General features: G+C 46.8%; 2 protein-coding genes across 2 annotated transcripts; both read right to left on the bottom strand.

Annotated features, from left to right (window-relative positions):
* Nucleotides 1-280: 280 nt before the first annotated feature.
* Nucleotides 281-9,073, bottom strand: LOC118076232 (olfactory receptor 6N1-like). The gene is made up of 2 exons (XM_035098858.1): nucleotides 8,147-9,073; nucleotides 281-349 (listed from the first exon to the last, which is right to left on the bottom strand). Exons 1-2 carry the CDS (start codon nucleotides 9,071-9,073, stop codon nucleotides 281-283), a joined length of 996 nt encoding a protein of 331 aa, XP_034954749.1.
* Nucleotides 9,074-15,498: 6,425 nt separating this feature from the next.
* Nucleotides 15,499-16,443, bottom strand: LOC118076230 (olfactory receptor 6N2-like). The gene has a single exon (XM_035098857.1). The coding sequence runs from the start codon at nucleotides 16,441-16,443 to the stop codon at nucleotides 15,499-15,501; it is 945 nt and encodes a 314-aa protein (XP_034954748.1).
* Between the last annotated feature and the right edge of the window lie 4,834 nt (nucleotides 16,444-21,277).

Raw genomic sequence — 21,277 nt, 5'->3', positions numbered from 1 at the left:
TTTTGGATCCACACGTCCTTCCACAGTGGGGACTGAGTTCCACTCCAGGCAGGAGTTGATCATGGTGAGGGTTTGCCAAATGTGTCTTCCTCTTAGCATGTTTCTCTCTTTCGTCCTGAGTTCGAGCGTCTTCAAAACCCATGACATCTTTGGTAAAGGCTGTTCTCCAATTGGAGCGCTTGCAGACCAGTGTTTCCCAGGTGTGTGGCCTTGGTAGAATAAAGACACATGACTCAAATATTTAAGGTTAATGGGCTAAAAAAGGCTACAACTTTATTGGTTAGAGAGAGATCTCCCTGCTGCGTCCTGCCTTTATGGGGCAGGCCACACCTCCAGACCAACCAGATTGGTCGGCCTGGTCGGTGACGCATCCGGGAATCCCCCAGTCGCGCAGGGCTGGCCACCCACCCCCCTGCGCATGTGAGAGCCCGCAACACCACCTCCTCCTTAAGGCGGAAGTAGCCTTGTCGGTGTTTATACTACATTTTTAAAGATTTGCCTTGAGACAAGTCTTTAAACCTCTTTTGCTGACCACCAGCATTACGCTTTCCATTTTTAAGTTCGGAATAGAGTAGTTGCTTTGGAAGATGATCCTCAGGCATCTGCACAACATGACTAGCCCAACGAAGCTGATGTTGAAGAATCATTGCTTCAACACTGGTGATCTTTGCTTCTTCCAGTACACTGGCATTAGTTCGCCTGTCTTCCCAAGTGATGTGTAAAAATTTTCGGAGACACCGTTGATGGAATCTTTCGAGGAGTTTGAGATGACGTTTATAAGTGGTCCGTGTTTCACAAGCATATAGTAAGGTTGGTAGTACAATAGCAAACAAGCATTTTGGTTTTCCTGCGAATGTCCCAGTCCTAAAAAAAAAATTGTCCCAGCCCCACTGCCCTAAGAAGACCACTTTTCTAATTTTGCACAGATGGTGAAGGAATCATTGGTTTACCTGTCCCACTCACTTCCAGGTGCTCTGCTCTTGCTTTGCTTGAGATCTCCCCAGATCCCGGAGCATTCTGGGGAGCTAGAGGATCTGAGCAATTCTCCAAGGGGAAAGAGTCGATGGTTCTTTGCTTTCATTCCTCCCTAACTGGAGTTGAGGTTCAGGCCGCGGATTGTTGGGAGAGCAGGCAGGCAGGCAGTAAAGCCTCCGAATGTTCAGCTGGATTTAGCTTGCCTTAATCCCTTTCCTCAATCCTTTGCATCTGCTTCCGTGTCGCTGTCTGGGAAAACTCAGGGACCCTCATGTTGATGAGCTGATCGATCAAGCATCCCTCCTGAGGCCTGACAGTGCGGAGGGAGTCAAGGCCCTTCTTTACACAGACCCAGTTGCTTAGGTTGAGCATCTTAAGCAGGAAAGCTGGACGGATTTTTCTCTTTCAACTCTTACTTCAGGCCTTCCTGCAGCCCAGCTGGTGAGTGAGCAGCTTTTCCTGAGGGGCAAGACCTGAGGTGTGTTGGGAGTGGGCGGGTGTGTTGGGAGTGGGCGGGTGGGTGGGTGGGCAGGAGTAGCCCATGATGTGATGCCTTCTGCTTTACAGCCATAAACGTCCCCTCTCCTTGGTAGATATCAATGTAGGGATGGAGGAGAATTATAATTTTGTTTGCATTTGAATGAGAAACGACCCGATTTGCACTTCTCAAATCAATATGTGAACCCAAACAAAGCTAATTCTCTCTGAATTTTACAGTGCAGTTCTCTAACCAACTATGTCTGCCTGTCATACATGCATACATACAGACATTACAGGTCATACATACATACATACTTACATACATTCATTCGTGGAAATAGCATACAGAAATGCATTTAGTTAGAGAGAATTCTTTTGCAAATGTAGCAGGCAAAGCTACATAGAAAAAAGTGCCCGTGAGGAGAAATCCTCACTATAATACTGACAAATTTCTACTACGTTGCTTTTATTCAAAGAAAGAACCGCACACCACTGCAGAAACATGAACAGATGTTTTCCTGAGAAACCGAGAGTATGATAATTGACAGGTTCATTATTTTTTAATTATTGGTGCGAGTCTCTTTGAGTTACTTTTGTAAAAAAGGGAACTAATATGCTTATTAATAATGATTATTATTATAATGTCACTCTAATTAAATCTGCTTTATGTGGGACTGCCTTTCAGCATCAATTGGGAAATTCAACAGTTGCACAATATGGCATCTCAGTAGTTTACTGGACCACTTTTAAAGAGCCTTCTATGTCTTTTGGTTTCTTTCAAAGAACTGACACCGTTTTATAAAAACAGAAACTGCCTTGGGCCTGAGGGAAGGGCTGGTGAGCTCAGTGGCAGGACACCTGCAAAAGGTTCTGGGTTCAATCCCTGGCATCTCACGTTACAAAGACCTGAGAGCAAATTATGGGTACGACCCTGGTCAGATCCTGGAGAGCTTCTTAGTTGGGAAGAGACCAAAGCACAGTGGAAGGGAGTACACTTTGTATGTAGAAATAACAACAACAACAACAACAACAACAACAACAACAACAACAATTTATTATTTATACCCTGCCCATCTGGCTGGGCTTCCCCTGCCACTCTGGGCAGCTTCCAACAAACATTAAAATACATCAAATACCACAGATTAAAAACTTCCCTAAACAGGGCTGCCTTTAGGTATTTTCTAAATGTCAGGTAATTGGTTATCTCTTTGACCTCTGATGGGAGGGCGTTCCACAGGGCAGGTGCCACTACTGAGAAGGCCCTCTGCCTGGTTCCCTGTAACTTGGCTTCTCGCAATGAGGGAACCACCAGAAGGCCCTCGGTGCTGGACCTCAGTGTCCGGGCAGAACGATGGGGGTGGAGATGCTCCTTCAGGTATACTGGACCGAGGCCGTTTAGGGCTTTAAAGGTCAGCACCAACACTTTGAATTGTGCTCGGAAACGTACTGGGAGCCAATGTAGGTCTTTCAAGACTGGTGTTAAGTGGTCTCGGCAGCCGCTCCCAGTCACCAGTCTAGCTGCCGCATTCTGGATTAGTTGTAGTTTCTGGGTCACCTTCAAAGGTAGCCCCACATAGAGCACATTGCAGTAGTCCAAGCAGGAGATAACTAGAGCATGCACCACTCTGGAGAGACAGTCTGCAGGCAGGTAGGGTCTCAGCCTGCATACCAGATGGAGCGGATAGACAGCTGCCCGGGACACAGAATTAACCTGCGCCTCCATGGACAGCTGTGAGTCCAAAATGACTCCCAGGCTGTGCACCTGGTCTTTCAGGGGCACAGGTACCCCGTTTAGGACCAGAGAGTCCTCCACACCTGCCCACCTCCTGTCCCCCACAAACAGTACTTCCGTTTTGTCAGGATTCAATCTCAATCTGTTAGCCGCCATCCATCCTCCAACCGCCTCCAGGCACTCACACAGGAACTTCACCGTCTTCACTGGTTCTGATTTGAAAGAGAGGTAGAGCTGGGTAACATCTGCATACTGATGAACACCCAGCCCAAACCCCCTGATGATCTCTCCCAGCGGCCGCATGTAGATGTTAAAAAGCATGGGGGGTCTTAAGAAAGTCTTAAGTTCAGTCTCCAGAATTTCTAGTTGAAAAGGTCAGGGAGCAGGATGATGGGAGATCTGCTTGAGATGCTGGGGAGTGGTTGCTGGTCAGAGTAGACAATACTGAACCTGTACTGTTGTAGTATCAGTTCCAGGACAGGGACCATAGCTCAATCTGCTTTGAATACAGAAGATCCCAGCTTCAGTCCCAGCTGGCATCTCCTTTTAAAAGGATCAAGCAGCAGGAAGCTTCTCTCTGTTTAAGATCTTGGAGATCCGCTGCCAGTTCTGGACTAGTGGATTGCTTGCACTGATCTGCAGTGGAGTCTGGCCCATTAGGACAAGTGGGGCACTGCCCCACCCATACCAGCCTGTCCTCAGTAAACCCCCAACTGCTTGCCTTCTTTCTTATAACCAAACCAAGCGATGGCCCTGCCTACCAGATTCTTTCTCCTTCTTAGTCTCAGTGTTGCCCCTTGTAGAACTTGGCAGAGAGGAGCAGGATGGGGACAAAACTATAATTAGTCGTTCGGCTTGTCATTGGCACTTGCTGAGAGTTGTTTACCAACCAACCCTTCTTCCCAGGGAACTCTGGGAATTGTAGTTTTTTTCTTGGGGGGAATAGAGGCCTCTTAACAACTCTCAGCACTCTTAACAGACCACAGCTCCCATAATTCTTTGGGGGAAGCCATGCCTCTTTAAAGTGGAAGCTTTCAATGTATGGTGTGTGAATGTATTCTAAGGAGGAAGGAGCTGACAGCTAGCACCATCTGCAACGACTGGTTGTTAGTACAAAGGCAGGAATATAATAATAATAATAATAATAATAATAATAATAATAATAATAATAATAATAATTATTATTATAATAATTTTTATTTATACCCCGCCCTCCCCAGCCAGGACCGGGCTCAGGGCGGCTAACACAAAATATAAAACAGTTAATTAAAATACAGCTTAAAAACAAGATTAAATACAACATTTAAAATGCAGCCTCATCAGAAAAGGAAAAGGGGGGTTGGATCAAGTTGATTCCAGGCCAAAAGCCAGGCAGAACAACTCTGTCTTACAGGCCCTGTGGAAAGAAATCAAATCCCGCAGGTCCCTGGTCTCATGAGACAGAGCGTTCCACCAGGCCAGAGCTAATGTTGAAAAGGCCCTGGCTCTGGTTGAGGCTAATCTGACTTTCTTAGGGCCTGGAATCTCTAAGGTGTTGCTATTTATGGACCTTAAGGTCCTCCGTGGGGCATACTGGGAGAGGCGGTCCCGTAGGTACAAGGGTCCTACGGATCTGGCTGAGCTTTGGTAGGGCATTTGCTCTAATGGACCAGCCCAAACCAACTAGGTGGCTCCTTGATCTGACCCAAGAGCTCCTCTTTCTAAAAGAATGAAGTGAAATATTCATGTTCCCCTTTTGCAGCCATGTCCAGGGAGCAAATCGAGTCCATGATCAAGACGGTGGAGACCTTGCTTGCTGAAGCAGAGCAGCTCAAGAACCACTGCAGGCGGCAGAACCAGGACGTCGCCTTGATCCTCGAGGAGCTGCAGCAGGAGAACCGGGAGCTGGCCCAGAACTACGAGCAGGCTGAGCAGGAGATGGAGGCAATACGCAAGGCTCTGGCCGAGCTGATGGATGCCAAGATAGCTTTCGAGGCCCGTGAGAGACAAGCACGCAAACTCAGCAAGCAGCTCTGAGATACTGGAGTGGGTGGGATTTTGTGCTTTCATCTTGACCCTTGTCAAGGAGATTTCCTTTCCCTCTTCCATCGATGGGATTTCCGTTGCAATGGCTTTTCTCGCATGAATTGCCACCCATTACAATGATATGTGGAAACATCTCCAGCCCCTTAGGAATATAGGAATCTGCATCAGACCGTTGGTCTATCCAGCTCACTATTGTCCACACTGATTGGCAGTGGCTGTCTGGGATTTCGGGCAGGAGTATCTCTCAACCCTGCCTGAAGATGCCATGGATGAGGGCCTTCTGGCGCTTCCCTCACTGCAAGATGTGAAGCTACAGGGAACCAGGCAGAGGGTCTTCCCAGTAGTGGCAGCCGCCCTATGGAACGCCCTCCCGTCAGATGTCAACCAGATAAACAACTGTTTGACTTTTAGAAGATGTCTGAAGGCTGCCCTGTTCAGGGAAGTTTTTAATGGTTGATGTTTTTAATATTTTGTTGGGAGCCCCCCCAGTGTGGCTGGTGGCAACCCAGTCAGATGAGCAGCATATAAATAAAATGATGATGATGATGACGACAAGAACAACCACAGAGCTTTTGTTTTTACCTGCCTGTTTGTGGCACTCATTTCTTCTTGCAAACAAACCCCTATTCATCACTGTAGAAGACCAGTAAGTTCATTCCAACCTCCATGTGTTAGTTATAGAGGCCTTATATGGTGACACCCAGAGGAAGCCACCTTGCAGCTTATCTCATTTCGCTTATGTGGTCTTGGAAGCTTTGGCCAACACCCAGGGCTGGTGTGTCTGGTTTTCCCGCTTGAGGCAAAATGGAAAATGCTGCCCTGCCCTGCCCTGCCGCTGCTTCCGCCATGCCCTACTTGCTCCTTCCGCTGCCGCCTGCTCTGTTGCCACTGTGTGCCCCGTGGTATCTGCCACCGGTGGAGAAGCACTACCACCGTTGGTGCAGATTCCAAGCAAGGTGGCGCTGATTTGGGGGTGAGATCTCACCCCAAATGGACACGATCTTGCTCAAAATCAAAGCCGGCAGTGATTCTGCTTCTTTGCTGCTGGAGGAGGCAGCCAGGCAGCCAGGCCACCTGTGGGCATGCCAACTGGGGGGATTCTGCCACCTTAGGAAGTGGCCTCACCCTGCCTAATGACTGGGATAGCTTGGCCAACATCCCGTGAAACTCATCTGCAGCCGGTCAGTCGTATTAAAAACCCTCACCAATTTCACTGCTGCCTGTTTAGCAATCATTGGAGCTGAGCTCTGACTTGTCCTCCTTCTCCAGGGAATTTATTTATTGCCTGTTCTTGTGGTCACAGAGAGCTCTGCCCAGAAAGTTTTGCTGTCATTACAGGGTCCTCACAGCCATCATCATTGCTGTTGATTTGGACGTAAAGGGCTGGCCTCTGAGCAACTCTCACCCTTAGTGGTTTCATTATCAGCATCTGCTTGCAGTATTCAATTTGACCTGTTATGTGGACATAGAGGACTGTCCTCTGGCCATTTCCTGATTATTCTGTTTCCTTAGCGGCACAAGGCCTCTTGAAGAGATGTGGGGATTTTTGTGTGGTTGTGGAGGCCTGGTTCCGGGGGTCGTACTCAGCCGATCCTTTTTCTGGGCAGCAGCTGTGTGGCTTAGATCCTTCCAACACAACCCTGCATTACTGACTGCTAGATTGTGGAAACCTAGGCTCTGTTCGCCATACCCAAATTCATTCGCATTTGCTCTGCCATCTTTGAAATGCTCCTGTTGACATAAACTGCTCCCCAGTGATATTTAGCTGCTCCAAGTATGGGAACTGAAGTACACGTAAACTGCTCATTTGTTTGTGAATGTCCTGCTCAGGCTGAGACCACCAGAAAAGCCATTGACCAGAGGTGGAGAAGAGCTTCAGTTCTTGAAAAGGGTTGACTGAAGTAATTTTAGAGAGGAAGCAGAGATGGGCAGGCAGTTCAAGTGAGGAGTAGCATCAGAACCATGGACAGAGCTCCGGGGAGTCATTGTAGGGTGTGTGTGTGTGTCGGGGAGAGGTAGTAAAGATGGAGGATAATCTTGTTTGGTCCACATTTTTAAGTGAACTGAACTAACTTGTGAATGCATAGATAAGAATGTAATTATTATTTGGATTCTGTGCTTAGATTATTATTAATTACCTGCCAGTCACACCGCAACCCCATCATCACTCCCAAGGAGAGTCAGGGACTAGCTTATAATCATGGACCCCATGTTTTATTTCCTCAGGTAAGTACCCCACAATAAGGCTCCCACAGCCTTCCCTTTGCAAAGGTTCCTTGCCTTATTGGATACCCTGCTCCCTCAAGTCCACCAGTGGAGGATTTCTGCCCCCTCAACTTTCCTAATCACCCCTGATACCTCAATTCCTCCCCCTCTGGGTTGAAGCTTCTCACCAGCTTCCCCTGTTGCCCTTTCCTCACACCGGTTGCTCTCTCTCTTGTCTTTCTTTCACCCCACTTCTACCCCAAAGCCCCCATATCCCTCCCACTGAGAGGGGAGCCACCTAGGGGCTTGACTCACCCCAGAATTCCATCTGTTCCTCCACTTCCACAGGCACGGGTGAAAGGTGGGACCTGCTGGCCATAAGTGGGGCTTGTGATTGGCTGAGCTGTGCATAGCTGTGATTGCCCTGCAGAAAATCCAGGGAATCCTTGGGTAATAGGAAACTGCAGATGTCGCATAGGACTGCTGGGCCAGAGCTTTGGCTTTTGGGGTGCAGAAAGAAGATATATGGGCAGAGCTCTGCCCCACTTTGCTCTCCTGACTAGCCTCCTCGGCCTACGCCGACTAGTTGATTCTAGATTTTCAGCGGGGCAATCATGGAACTGTTAAAGGCACACAACCCTAGGACAAAGCCTTGCTGTTCTCCCAACTTATTCCAGCCTTACTTCCAGCCCTACTCCCTCAAGCCTGCTCCATTTCTCTAGTCATTATTTTCTGGCAGTGGAACGTTCTCTTTAAGGCAGCCTTGATTTCTTTGTTCCGCAGGCTGTAGATAATCGGATTAAGGAAAGGGGTCAGGACAGCGTATACAACAGACAGCGCCCTGTCATAATCCAAGGAGTAACTTTTCGTCAGTCGGACATACATGAACAAGATGCTCCCGAAGAAGATCATGACCACGGTGAGGTGTGCGGCACATGTGGAAAAGGCTTTCTTCCGGCCGGTGGACGAGTGGATCCTAAGGATGGCCCTGATGATCTGCAGATAAGACGTCATGATCAGGAGGAAGGTTGCCAGGATCTTACAAGCGTTCACCGTGAAATCGACCAGGACGTTGACCGAGGTGTCAGTGCAGGCTAAGCTGAGGAGAGGCGGGAAGTCACAGAAGATGTGCTCGATCTTGTTGGGGCCGCAGAAAGGGAGCTTAGAAACCAAGGCGATTTCGGCGATGGGGCCTAGCAAGCCACAGACCCAGCAGGTGGCAGCTAATCTGACGCACAGCTTGGACGTCATGACGGCTGGGTAGCGCAGCGGGCTGCAGATGGCCAGGTACCTGTCGTAAGCCATGACGGTGAGCAGGTAGCATTCTGTGGCCCCCAACGAATGGAAGAAATAGATCTGTAGGAGGCAGCCGGAGAATGAGATGCGCTTCTTCTCGCTGAGCAAGTTGGAGAGCATCTTTGGGATGGTGGCGGCTGTATAGCAGATCTCCAAAAAGGACAAGATGCTGACGAAGAAGTACATGGGCGTGTGGAGCTTGGGGTCGGTGCGGATGACGGTGAAAACGAGCAGGTTGCCGAAGATGGTGAAGAGGTAGACGAGGAGGAGCAAAAGGAAGAGGGGCTTGTGGAAGGGCTGGAGGCTCGGGAAGCCCAGCATGATGAACTCTGTGACCTCGGTCTGGTTGAGGATTCCCATCTCCTCTAGAACCTGATCTGGAGAAATGTGAGTTGTGGGCATATAGCTGTACAAAAGAGAAAGTGGCAACAGAATACCTGCACATCAGATGGAGGCACTGAATATGGATTTATGCCCCAAGGCTGGAAAGATAGACTCCAAGGACTCCAGGATCGGAAGGCTTTACTGCCCTTTCTACACTGATGAAGACAAGACTAGGAACTTTATAAGCCCTTTATTTTTATATTTTATATTTAATCACATTTTTAAAAACTTCTATATAGTTGGGCAGGGGGCAGGAAGAAGGAGAAAAATGTGTTTCTTTCCAGCTGTTATTGCTTTGCCAGCATGTTCCCTGCGGAGAATACAAAGGTGAAGCAGATTCCCGGAGCCTGCAGGATTGCACCCACTGTGGGCAATTCCTGTTCTTCTACAACACATACTCACCTGCCGCACCAGGTCTGCTTGTTCTCACCTTTCTGCCTTCCCTGCCCCTGCACTGCTGTGCCTAAACATGTCCCAACTTGGTGTGATTCAGGCACCAGCCACCCCTGCCACCACCACCAATGGTGATGCCACCTCTATTGCTACCACTTGCACAGCTGCACCCACCTGAGCCATGACCCTCTCACTTTCTACACACACCCCAACTCCTGCATCAGCTGTCACCATGACCACAGGGGCCACAACTGACTGTGATAAACTGACAGATCCCCAATGCTGGTCCAACATGACAAGCATAAACCACAAAAAACGCAACCTGCTGAGAAAATTACATACAATGTCTAATTTATCTCCACATAGGGGTAAAAAATGTAGTAAATAGCAGTGGCACTCAACCGCTCTGTCATGTAAGTCCAAATAAAATATTGCAACAAATGTTCAAACAGGACCCAATATATGTGGATCCTATGAAGTGTGAAGTCCATAAGTAGATGCAAGCAGAACAAGGTTTTCCGGAATAAAAACAACCTGTTTTGCCTTTTGGCTTCTTCAGCCACTTGCATTTACTCTCCATCTCTTAGTCTATAGTGTTATACTTTGACAGGAAGACCCAGTATCGAATTCATGTTTGGCCACTGGGTAATCTTGGGCCTCATCTTCCTTGCAGGGTTGTTGTGAGGATAAAATGTGTGTGCGCTCTAGGGATGGGGGAGTAATTCCATTCTATTCACATTTAAAGGCAAGCTTGCCCAATTTGCACTTTCTGAAACAATACATGCAACTCCCAATTTACAGGGGGGTTACGTTCCAAGGCACTGCGCATTTAAGTGAAATTGTGTATATTTGAAACACAGTCGAAAAAGCCAGCAAAACCCTGTTCTGGGAGGGAGAGGCTGCAGAATTCCAGGTGTTGTTATCCCCCCTCAGTTAGCAAGCTTAGAGATGATGGGAGCTGTGATCCAGTGGAACAGAGGTTCCCCATACCTGCTGCAAGTGAACCTTTAGTCCTGACCCAACAGGGCTCTGTTTTCATAGCATACTCCACTGCAGAAGCCCACCCCCAATTAGAAACCCACAATAAATGCAAAATATGTTCCCCCCCCTTAGGAAAGCACACTCAGCACCAGAGAACTGACGTTTCCAAAGTAGGCACTTACCTGCCTTCTCATTTCATACAAGGATTCCTGCAGCATTTAAAGGTTCAAGGGAATAGCAAATCAGGAAGGCATCAAATGAGTCTCCAACCTGTGGCTTAAATGTGGACTTGGTTGGCTGCCTAATTCCAGGAGTTACCTGTGGATTACGTATGTATTTTGCATCTGGCCTTCGGGAGCTCATTGGTACAAACCTAATGGGCTGGATTGATACTGAGTATTTCTGGGAATCAGTCCCTATGCCAGGCTTAACCCCCTTGGCACCAGTTTGTGAAAATGTTTTCCCTCCTCTCTTACCAGGTCAGAAAGTGGCATCTTACAAAATAAAGTGATCAAGTGTGTGTGTGGGGTTATTGTAAAGCAATCACTTTGATATTTTTCATGTTTACAAATGGAAGTGGGTGGGTAGGCGTTTGAGGGTTATTTGTGTTACCAGACGGGTTGCTTAAATTATGCCTTTACGTCCCATGGAAGTAGCCATACCTCATGTTCTCTATTTTGAGAGAGACAGCCAAATATTTTCATGGAAATAGTAATTGCAGTACCAGATAGGCAAATCGTATCGGGCTTCCGGTTCAGCGCCAGCGCCGTCCGGCGGGGTTCGTCTCGCGTTCCGAGGCGACCCGTCTCTGCAAGGGAGGGGGAAGCAGCAGGAGCGCCGCTGCACCCCAAAGAACCCCAGGTCGTGCGTTCTGGGGGCGGAAATCGCCAAGCAGCGCCCCAATCCCGACTCCCCAACTCTCCGGTAAGCTCTAATAAGAGCTCCGGAGCGAGAAGGGTTGTAGTCGCGGGGCCATTTTGGTGTGCCATCGCTACCCTTGCAGGGAGAAGCTCCGTGCCGGAGGCGGGGAGCGCTGGATTTTCCTAAAGATGAAGTTAAGAAATTGAAAGACCGTGAGTAATAAGGACTTAAAGACTTAAAATTGGACTTGAGATTTGGAATGGGGGTGAGATTTAAAAAACGGAAGCCGATCTCCCCCCTACTGATTTAAAGAGGAAGCAGCTTAAGGAGGAATCCCAGTGCCGGGGACTAAAAACTTTATTCCTTGAATATCTCCGAGGACTGACTAAAGACTCTCCTCCTGAGGCAGGGTTAGGGGGGAGAATTGTTTTAGATATTAAGAATCCCTGCAAACTTATTTAATTGAAGAAGAGACCCCCTCTGTGCCCTGAAATTCGGCACCCTGAACAGAACAGCGAGTGGAATATAATGGGGGGAGCGAAAGGAAGGAATGGACACTTTAAAACTTTTGGTTTGATATTTGAGAATATACTGCATCCAGTTTGGGCTATGTGGAAGAACTGCAACTTGTAACCACTTCCTGTTTCCCAAGTTTTGCTCTGCCCTTGGAAAGCTAGAAAAATGTCAACAGAAGATTACACACCTGGCTTCCAGGAGAAAGTTTTGAGACTCTTGTGGGAAATGAGAATTAATATGTGTAAGACGCAACAACAATTGGAAGGAATGAATCAAGATTTACAGAAAAATGAAACACTTCAAGAAATGATGCATGAGGATAAACAGACAGACGAACTGATACACAACACAGTTGAAGTAAATGAGGATGAAATACAGGACTTGCCAATGAATAAAGACTTAGCTGAGAGTGGAATTAATCCTCCTCAGCAGGGGAAAAAGCAAGAATTTTTGAAGAGACAGAAAACCCACAAGAAAAGCATCATGCAAAGAAGAAATGACTTATGGGGGGGGGGAGAATAGAGAAGACTGGATTGAAAAATTTGTCAGGAAGGGGGTGGGATGAAGGAGGTATATTTGTTGTTTAATAGGATGGATAAAAAAGGACTGAAAACTGGATCATGGACTTTGGTACTTGCTGGACTGGAAGGGGAGGGCCAGGATCAGGGTATAGAGAGGGAAGAATTGAGGATAAAGATAAGATTTGGAATTGGGAATGTAAAAAGGTTTTAAAAATTTATGGGAGTTTTTGGGGAAAAAATTGAGGCATGGGGGAAAAAAAGGAAAAATTGATAAGTTAGAAATAAGATTTAGAATTTATTTAGAAGTATCAAAAAAGTGAATTTGATAAGATGAATGATGGAAGGGACGGTTGGGGGTTCTGGACCTCTTGCCGGCCCTCTGCATGCGGGGAGCTCCTGGTGGCAGGGGGGGCTCCTGGGCGGGGAGGGCCGGGGGGGGGAGGGAAGTCCCAATTGGAAAAAGAACCATTGCCTCTCTCTTTCTTTCCTCTGGGACTCTCGGTGGCAGAGGGAGTGCTGGGGGGGAGGGGAGGGAGGGAACGGGAAAAGTTGTTAGAAAATAAATCTATCAGAAATAAGGATACTATTGAAGTAAGATTGGAGAGTGTGGAAAATAGAAAGGGGAATATGAGAAGAAAACTGCTAAAGAGGAGGTAAAAATGAAAATCAGAAAAGGGGGGAGGTAGGGGAAGCCCATAATAATACAATGATTTTAAAGGAAAGAAAGGAACAATTATTAATTGTTCCTCTTTATTTTTTTTTTATTTTTGCAGTTGCTCTTTTTTTCTTATTCCTGGGTTTTTGTTTTTGTTTTTGTTATTCTTTTTGGGTGAGCTTTGATAAAGTTAAGATAAATAGTTGGGGGGACACCCGCTCTCTTCTTGTTTCCCTAGGATCCCTCGGTGGCAGGGGGGTTCTGGGGGGGATGAGGGGGGGGTGGGGACAAGCCCAGCTATGAAGATGCACCACCTTCGACTGCGCACTGTCCATGGGGATACCTGGTGGCAGGAGGGATCTCGGGGGGGGGGGGGGTTGGGAGAAGGAGGAAAATATGTTATTTTATGTTTATGGGTCTAATTTTCTTTTTGTTCAGTTTATATGCAAAACCAATAAAAATTACTTTAAAAAAAAAGATAGGCAAATCGTATCAAGACATTTCAAGGCTTTGTTGTTTAGTTGTTTAGTCGTGTCCGACTCTTCGTGACCCCATGGACCAGAGCACACCAGGCCCTCCTGTCTTCCACTGCCTCCTGCAGTTTGGTCAGACTCCTGTTCATAGCTTCGAGAACACTGTCCAACCATCTCGTCCTCTGTTTGTGCCCTCAATCTTTCCCAACATCAGGGTCTTTTCAAGGCTACTGTGCCTTTAATTAGAAGCTTCCTCCTCCGGAAGGAGAACCACCCTGTATCTCCGATTGCTTCCTCTTCATTCCAGCTAGCATTGCTGATGAATGATGGATATTTATTTTATTACATTTGTTAGTTGCTTTATCTTGCTCAGGGCAACACATTACAACCCAGCCTTTAACTGCTCTGTAATAAATTACAGAAAGCAAAACTGTTTTTACAGCAACCAGGATATATTGGAAGACATGGGTACCAAATTTTCCGTGGGTCCTAAATTTTACATGAGGCATTAATGATTATTACAAAAGCACACAAGAGGAGCTCTGTTGGGTCAGGACAATGACCCATCTAGTCCACCATCCTGTTCCCACAGTGGCCAACCAGGTGCTTATAAGGAGCCTGCAAGCAGGACCCAACCACAAGAATACTATCCCCTTTGGTGGTTCCAACACATATAAAAACATAGAGGGCTGCCTTCATATGTCTTCTAAAAGTTGTACAGTTATTGATCTCCTTGACATCTGATGGGAGGGCATTCCACAGGGAGGGCACCCCCGGCTGAGAAGTGGAACCTATATTTATTTCTTGCCTTTCCACCCAGATGTTCAAGGCTGTGTAAATTTTTCTTCCCTCCCCCCTTTTATAGAATAATGGAATTGTAGAGTTGGAAATGACCCCAGGGTCATCTGGTACCCTGCAATGCAGGAATCACAGCTGAAGAATCCCCGAGAGATGGCCGTTCAACCTCCATTTAAAAACCTCCAATGAAGGACAGTCCACCACCTTCTGAGGGTGGCTGTTCCACTGTCCTCAGAAAGATCTTCCTAACGTTTCGTTGGAATCTCCTTTCTTATAATTTGAATCCTTTGGTTAAGGTCCTCCCCTCTGGGGCAGCAGCAGAAAACAGGATTGCTCCATCTTCCATGTGAAAAGCCATTCAGATACTTGAAGATGGCTCTCAGTCCCCTCTTCTCCAGGCTAAACATACCCAGTTGCCTCAACCATTCCTCACAAGGCTTGGTTTCCAGAGCCTTGATTTTCTTGGTCCCAACTGACATCAGTTATGTTAGTTTAGGCTCAGTTCTCCAATCTTTTAAGGTCATATTGGATCCTGATTCTATCTTCTGAAGTATAGGTCACTCCTCCCAGTTTGGTGCCATCTGCAAATTTGATGAACATCCCCTCTATATCTATATTTGTAATAGCCTTGTGAGGTAGACTAGGCTAAGTTAATACATATATGGAAACAAGCAGGAGTTCTTGTCAATAGATTGTGGGGGGCGGGATGCAGGGGCCCAAACTTACATATAGTGTATATAGCCCAGGAAATCCTGTTGGCATGCACAGTATTATCATTACTCTACTGAGAATTATTATTGTTGTTCTACTAAGTTCTACTGAGAGTAGACCCATTGAAATTAATGGAACTACCGTAAGTTAGTCATGTCCAATAATTTCAATGGGGCCACTCTGAGAGCATGACTAGCATTTGATACAGTGGATGTGGAACAGGCCTCAAACTCGGCCCTCCAGATATTTTTGGCCTACAACTCCCATGATCCCTAGCTAGCAGGACCAGTGGTCAGGGATGATGGGAATTGTAGTCTCAAAACATCTGGAGGGCTGAGTTTGAGGAAGCCTGATGTGGAAGTTGTGTGGCCTTGAGAAAGTCCTGAGGGCCAGAAAGAGAGGTGTGGAGGGCCGCATTTGGTCCTTGGGCCTGAGGTTTCCCCTATCTTTTGTAGAGAATTGGGTTGACTAATGGGTTGAGGATGGTGAAGTTCATGACGGAAGCTCTGTCATATTCATCCTGATCCTCCTCTTTATCGCTCTTAGGATTTCTTGGTTCCGCAAGCTATAGATGATTGGGTTGACCAATGGGGTGAGGACGGCATAGATCACGGCGAATGCTCTGTCATATTCCAAAGAATAGCTTTTCTTCAGCCTGACGTACATAAAAATGATGCTTCCGAAAAAGAGCAGGACGACTGTCAGGTGGGAGGCACAGGTGGAGAAAGCCTTCTCACGACTCTCGGCTGCCTGGATCTTCAGGACGGACTGGATGATCTTCACATAGGAGACCATGATGAGCAGGAAGGTCACCAGGATGATGAAGGCGTTGACCGCAAAGTCAACCAAGACATTGATGGAGGTGTCAGTGCAGGCCAAGCTGAGCAATGGTGGGAAGTCGCAGAAGATGTGCTCGATCTTGTTGGGGCCGCAGAAAGGGAGCTTGGAGACTAAGATGATTTCAGTGACAGGGCACATTAAGCCACAGATCCAGCACCCAGCAGCCATTTGAGCACACAGCTTGGTTGTCATGATGGATGGGTAGCGGAGAGGGTTGCATATGGCGATGTACCGATCGTACGCCATCGTTGTGAGCAGGTAGCACTCGGTGGCCCCCAGCGAGTGGAAGAAATAAGTTTGCAGGAGGCATCCAGCAAAGGAGATGCTCTTCCTTTCCCTGATCAGGTTGGAGAGCATCTTTGGGATGGTGGTGGCTGTATACCAGATCTCCAAGAAGGACAAGATGCTGATGAAGAAGTACATGGGCGTGTGGAGCTTGGGGTCTGTGCGGATGATGGTGAAAATGAGCAGGTTGCCGAAGATGGTGAAGAGGTAGACGAGGAGGAGCAAAAGGAAGAGGGGCTTGTGGAAGCGCTGGAGGTTTGGGAAGCCCACCATGATGAACTCTGTGACCTCGGTCTGGTTGAGGACTTCCATCCCCCCTAGATCAGGAGAAATATGAAATATGGGCATAGAGAAAGAGACAATGGCTGCAGAAGATCACATTAAAAGTAGCCCTTGCTTGTGAAGGATGTATGCTGTTTAATAATAATTAAATAAACATTAAAAAGTCAGTAAAACAAAAGTAGCTCTTGCATGCTGATCCCTAGGGTTGTAAAGGACCTGCACTCAAAAGCTGGAAGTATAAATACCAACCACTCCTTCCTCAATTACCTGTATATCTTAGTGGCCTTTCTACATTTAAGTACACATCTTATAATTGCTGATCACATTTGGTTATCTATTTGGACATGGAGACTGACTATATTAATATATATGTTTAAATCAGGGTTGATTGAACCTTCTTATTGTCAATGGGAGTTGCTTCTTTTCTCTTTCAGTTACATTTGCAGTAAAAAATTAGCTGAAGGTGGTAATAAATCGCTCTTGCATAAGCTGGATTCCGACTATCCGCCCTGAAGACTCCTCCAGAGACAGGCTGGAGGGCACCATGAGCAGCAGCATCCGACTCCCTTTTCTTGAAACTCTGCTGGTAACTCACTTTATCTTTCCTTCGCAGTGAATTGTCCCCAATCCTCCCTCTCAATCTTTGCCACTAAAAGAGAGTTAAGCAGAGATAAGTGTTGGAAAGAGAAAGGTTCCCAGGAACCGATTCCTCTTTAGTTTTCACTGCCTGTCTCCGGAAGACTTCAAATTCTCAGCTATCAAAGTAAGTTTCATACTTGACATGCAGTGCTATTTTTCTGAGAAGAAGAGGTGCCAGAACTCACCACGAACACCTCCCTTGTTCTCTTAGAATGCCAATGGCGCCCACCTGAGAGGTGCCAGAACTGAGTTCTGGTGAGTTCCAGCTGAAAAAAGCTCTGTTGACATGAAGAATTAAATGTGTTAACTACTAGCCAAGCTCTACAAATCCCAGGAGTTGGGAACCTCAGGCTTGAGAGTCAAATTTGGCCCTCCAGGCCTCTCTATTTGACTCTTGGAACTGTCCCCCTGACCCTACTCCTTTCCATGTTCCCATATTCTCAGTCTGTGAAGAGTAGCAAGCAGATCTCTGCAGCACCTGTGAGCCAGATATCCCTGACCCAGGAGCAGAGGCCACCACACCTGTTACCTGGGCTCTTGTCTGGCTCTCCAATTCTCCAAGGGCCGCTGATACAGATAAGGTGATGAACCACGCAGGAGTTTCAGAGCTGCATGTGAGGCTCATAGCTGCCAAGTTTTCCCTTTTCTCGCGAGGAAGCCTATTCAGCATAAGAGAAAATCCCTTAAAATAAGGGATAACTTGGCAGCTATGGTGAGGCTACTCAGGAGGACGGGGAAGTGTGTACAAGCCTGTGGTGGCTGGTCCATTAGGGCAAATGGGCCACTGTCCTGCCAGCCCCAGTCTGCCTTTACTTGCCTGCTTTCTCATGTGCAACTAGCCCAGGGAATGCCACCATCTGTCAGCTACCTGCTCCTCATTCTCAGTGTCTTGTAGAAGTCAGCATGGAGGAGGATGGGGGACATAAGTAGTATTAGCAGGCTCCACTGATCATTGGCTCTGCCCTGCCTGTCACTGGATCTGGCCCCATCTGTGGGTGGGCTTCCTGCCTTCTGCTCCACCAGTCCCAATGGGCACCAGGGTATGATGGAGAGCCAGGAAGGGATGGAACCTTCAGCTCCTATTTTAAGTTTTCGGTCCAAGCTATTTCATTGCGGAAGTAACAGCTCCCTTATAGCTTACAAGAGCACCAGGGGGAAAAAACCCCTGCTGGATCAGGCCGATGGCCCATCTACTTCAACAGCCTGTGGTCAGCCTGAAAGTACAACCTGAGTGCCACAGTGCTCTTTCCACTTGTGGTCCCCAGTAACTTGTATTCAGTGGGAGGAATCTGTTGAAAAAGGACTACCTGTCAAGCAAATTTCCTTCCATCTGTTGCATTGACCCTTTGCTGTGAAGGCTCTTTCCCTTAGTTCTCTACCATCAAAATTTTAACTCTCTCTCTCTCTCTCTCTCTCTCTCTCTCTCTCTCTCTCTCTCCAGATAACTAAATTGTTTAGCAATGTACATTATTTACATACGGTATTCATTGATGTATGCAACTTCCTCTTTGCTTTTCTTGTTTCTGAAGTGTTGTTCATTGCCAAGGGCAGCCTATGTGCACCAAGACTGCAGTCCTAACCATGTCTACTCAGATGTAAAACCCATTAAATCCAGTGATGATTACTCCCAGATAAGTGGGTTTAGCATTTCAACCTTAATCTGCTTCCTATTGTGATTTTCTTTTTTTAAAAAAGGAATGCACCACTCATTTTTGTTCTTTTCACATGGAAAGAAGTGGCATATTTGTTACCTGCAGCTTTTATCTGTGCTCCACAGTTGAAGTCCTAACATATTTGTCAAAATGGGGAGAATCAACTTGATTTGACTGCTGATTTTTGACCACGCATAACTCTTCTTTCTAGAAGTAAAATTAAATTAAAATTCATGTCCTCCCCCCCCACCCCATTTGAAAGTTCTCTTCACTTGTCACAAAAATGAGAAAAAGGACGACAAGGTTATACTGAATTGTGAAACCAAAGTTGCAGAAGTGGCTGGTATCCTAACCCCACATCTCTCACCAAATTCAATGGGATTTACTTCTGAAAAAACATTGTTAGGTTTGCAGCCATAGATGGCCACTAGCCACTTTGTTGTTATGGTGTTGTTTTTGCCACAAAACCCCCCAACCCTAACAGGGCTACCCTTCTGGAAAGTCATTAACTTTGAAAGGGAACATGCAATGAAGATTTGCAAATATTATGGTAGTTGATGGTTGAGATATGTGTGCTACATTAGAAAAGTTATCATTTCTGCAGCAAAAGACAGTGAAGTGGTAGATTTGTGCAAAATAAAGCAATTACACCAGATCCTAAAATACCAGATGAAAGCGCAAATGAATACCGGAAGGAAATGTTTGCACCTCCCTGATTCAGAAGCACAATGTTCTCAGCAGTGGAGGGAGAACATAGCCATCATGGTGAGTAGCCATTCCTTCCTACCTACCTTATCTTCCACAAACCTGTCTAATCTTCTCTTAAAGTTGTCCAAGTTGGTGGCCATCATTACATTTTGTGGGAACTAATTCCATAGTTTAACTATGTGCTGTGTGAAGGAGGTACTTTATGTCTGTCCTGAATCTTCGGCGTGACGGGATGTTGATGAATTCCAGTGTTGCTGAGCTGTGGAAAGAGATAATTTGGGTTGCACCATTCTTTAGACTATCCTTCTCCGTCCCAACGTATAGCTCATTAGCAATGGAATCCCCTGTCCCAAATAGTTTAAAAATAAATGAAACAATAAACATCTGGAGCAAATGAATGGGTGTAACTGCTTACCACCATGAAGGAAATCATATATTTCTCTGTCAAATAATTTTTTTGCAGGAGCTAGGGAAAGGAGAGAGTCTTATTTGCCTTTTCCAAATCTTGGTGGTTTCTGGCATGAAGCACCTTCATTTGTTGTTGTTTAGTCGTATGATCACTGCAGATGGTGACAGCACTCACGAAATTAAAAGCACCTTCATAGGGACATGCTATTCCTTCTGTTCATCCAGTGATCTGTCCTCTGTCTTGAGAACAGCATAGTAGGTGATGAAGATTGCTTCCCTGTCTGCCTCCGGCTGCTTTTGAAGCTGTCTGTTCCTAACAGGGACTAGCTGTGATGGTTTATATGCTACCTCCACAGGGTGAGGGGAATTTTGCCCCCAGTTGCTGAGAATTATGAGCAGGAGAGTGTTATCATCCTCATGCCCTGTTTTTGACTTCCCAGAGATATCTAATTGGCCGCTGCTTGAACTGAATGCTGGACCAGATAGGACTTTGCTCCAGAAGGGCTCTTCTGAAGTCCCCATTTACATGGAGGTCCCTTTTCCCTACTCATCTCATCTTTCAAGAGAGAAGGGCTCTGTTCTTTCTTAGTTTGGTCCTTTGGGGTTGGAAGAAAAAACATGCCCTCCCTTGGTTGAAGATGGAGCTGGACCCCCCAGTGGTTCTTCTATCCCAGTTGGGCAAATCAGCAAAACTGACTGGAAACCGCAGCTCCAGAACCCTGTGTGGACTCAATTCATAAGCATGCATGTACAAATGGAATATGTACCTACGAAAGTGCTTTAGACTGTCAGAATGTTTCTCCAAACGCACTAGTATTGTCTATTATGATTGCTCACTCGCTGGATCATCACCTTGTCATGGTGAATGGGCTTGCACGTTCCTATGAGCTTTGTGAGCGGAGCCATCGGGAGTCTCGTACTCCCAGCAGGGTCACCCAAGGCTGTAAGGTCAAAAGGGAGGAGCTAGACAAAGAATGATCTAAGAAGTTCTCAACGGCAGAACAGGCGGAAGATAGCAAGCAGTATGTTACAAGGGCTGTTAAGGAGGATGAAGGCTGCAGCAGATAAGAATCTACTTGTGATACTCATCCCATCGGAATAGAGCCTTGCTGCGAAGACTGTGCATTGGTCAGCATGCACTGATCTACACACATAAAACAGCCATCTTCCAAAAACCCATCCCAAACCCAAACTCTAAAAAAGTCCCATGGCAATCGGCAAATGGTAATGGGGGCAGTACTGTGAAATCGGGAAGTCCCTAGTCATGAACCAGCACATGAGCGGTGGATACAGATTCAGTCGCTGTGACTCAAGGAATGAGGCAGTTGAGCAGCTCGGCAGCTGCATCCATGACTGAGCAGCCCTACTTAGGATCCACTCTCCACACCCCTGCTATGGAAAATTCTGGGTGCGAGGCTGCTCAGCCACCCAGCTCGTCAGGCAAGAGCCCGCGGTCC

This window comes from Zootoca vivipara, chromosome 17 (assembly GCF_963506605.1).
Source record: "Zootoca vivipara chromosome 17, rZooViv1.1, whole genome shotgun sequence".
In the NCBI taxonomy this organism is placed as follows: domain Eukaryota; kingdom Metazoa; phylum Chordata; class Lepidosauria; order Squamata; family Lacertidae; genus Zootoca; species Zootoca vivipara.
The sequence above is the reverse complement of the archived record's forward strand: the minus strand, read 5'-3'. Positions and strand labels throughout refer to the sequence as shown.

What these genes read in the sequence shown, in the direction of transcription:
- LOC118076232 (XM_035098858.1), bottom strand. Translation starts at nt 9,073, where the DNA reads ATGGGAATCCTCAACCAGACCGAGGTCACAGAGTTCATCATGCTGGGC. An exon ending in GAACGTTCCACTGCCAGAAA is followed by an intron (nt 350 to 8,146) that starts ATAATGACTAGA and finishes GACCAGGCCGAC; the next exon opens with CAATCTGGTTGGTCTGGAGG.
- LOC118076230 (XM_035098857.1), bottom strand. Translation starts at nt 16,443, where the DNA reads ATGGAAGTCCTCAACCAGACCGAGGTCACAGAGTTCATCATGGTGGGC.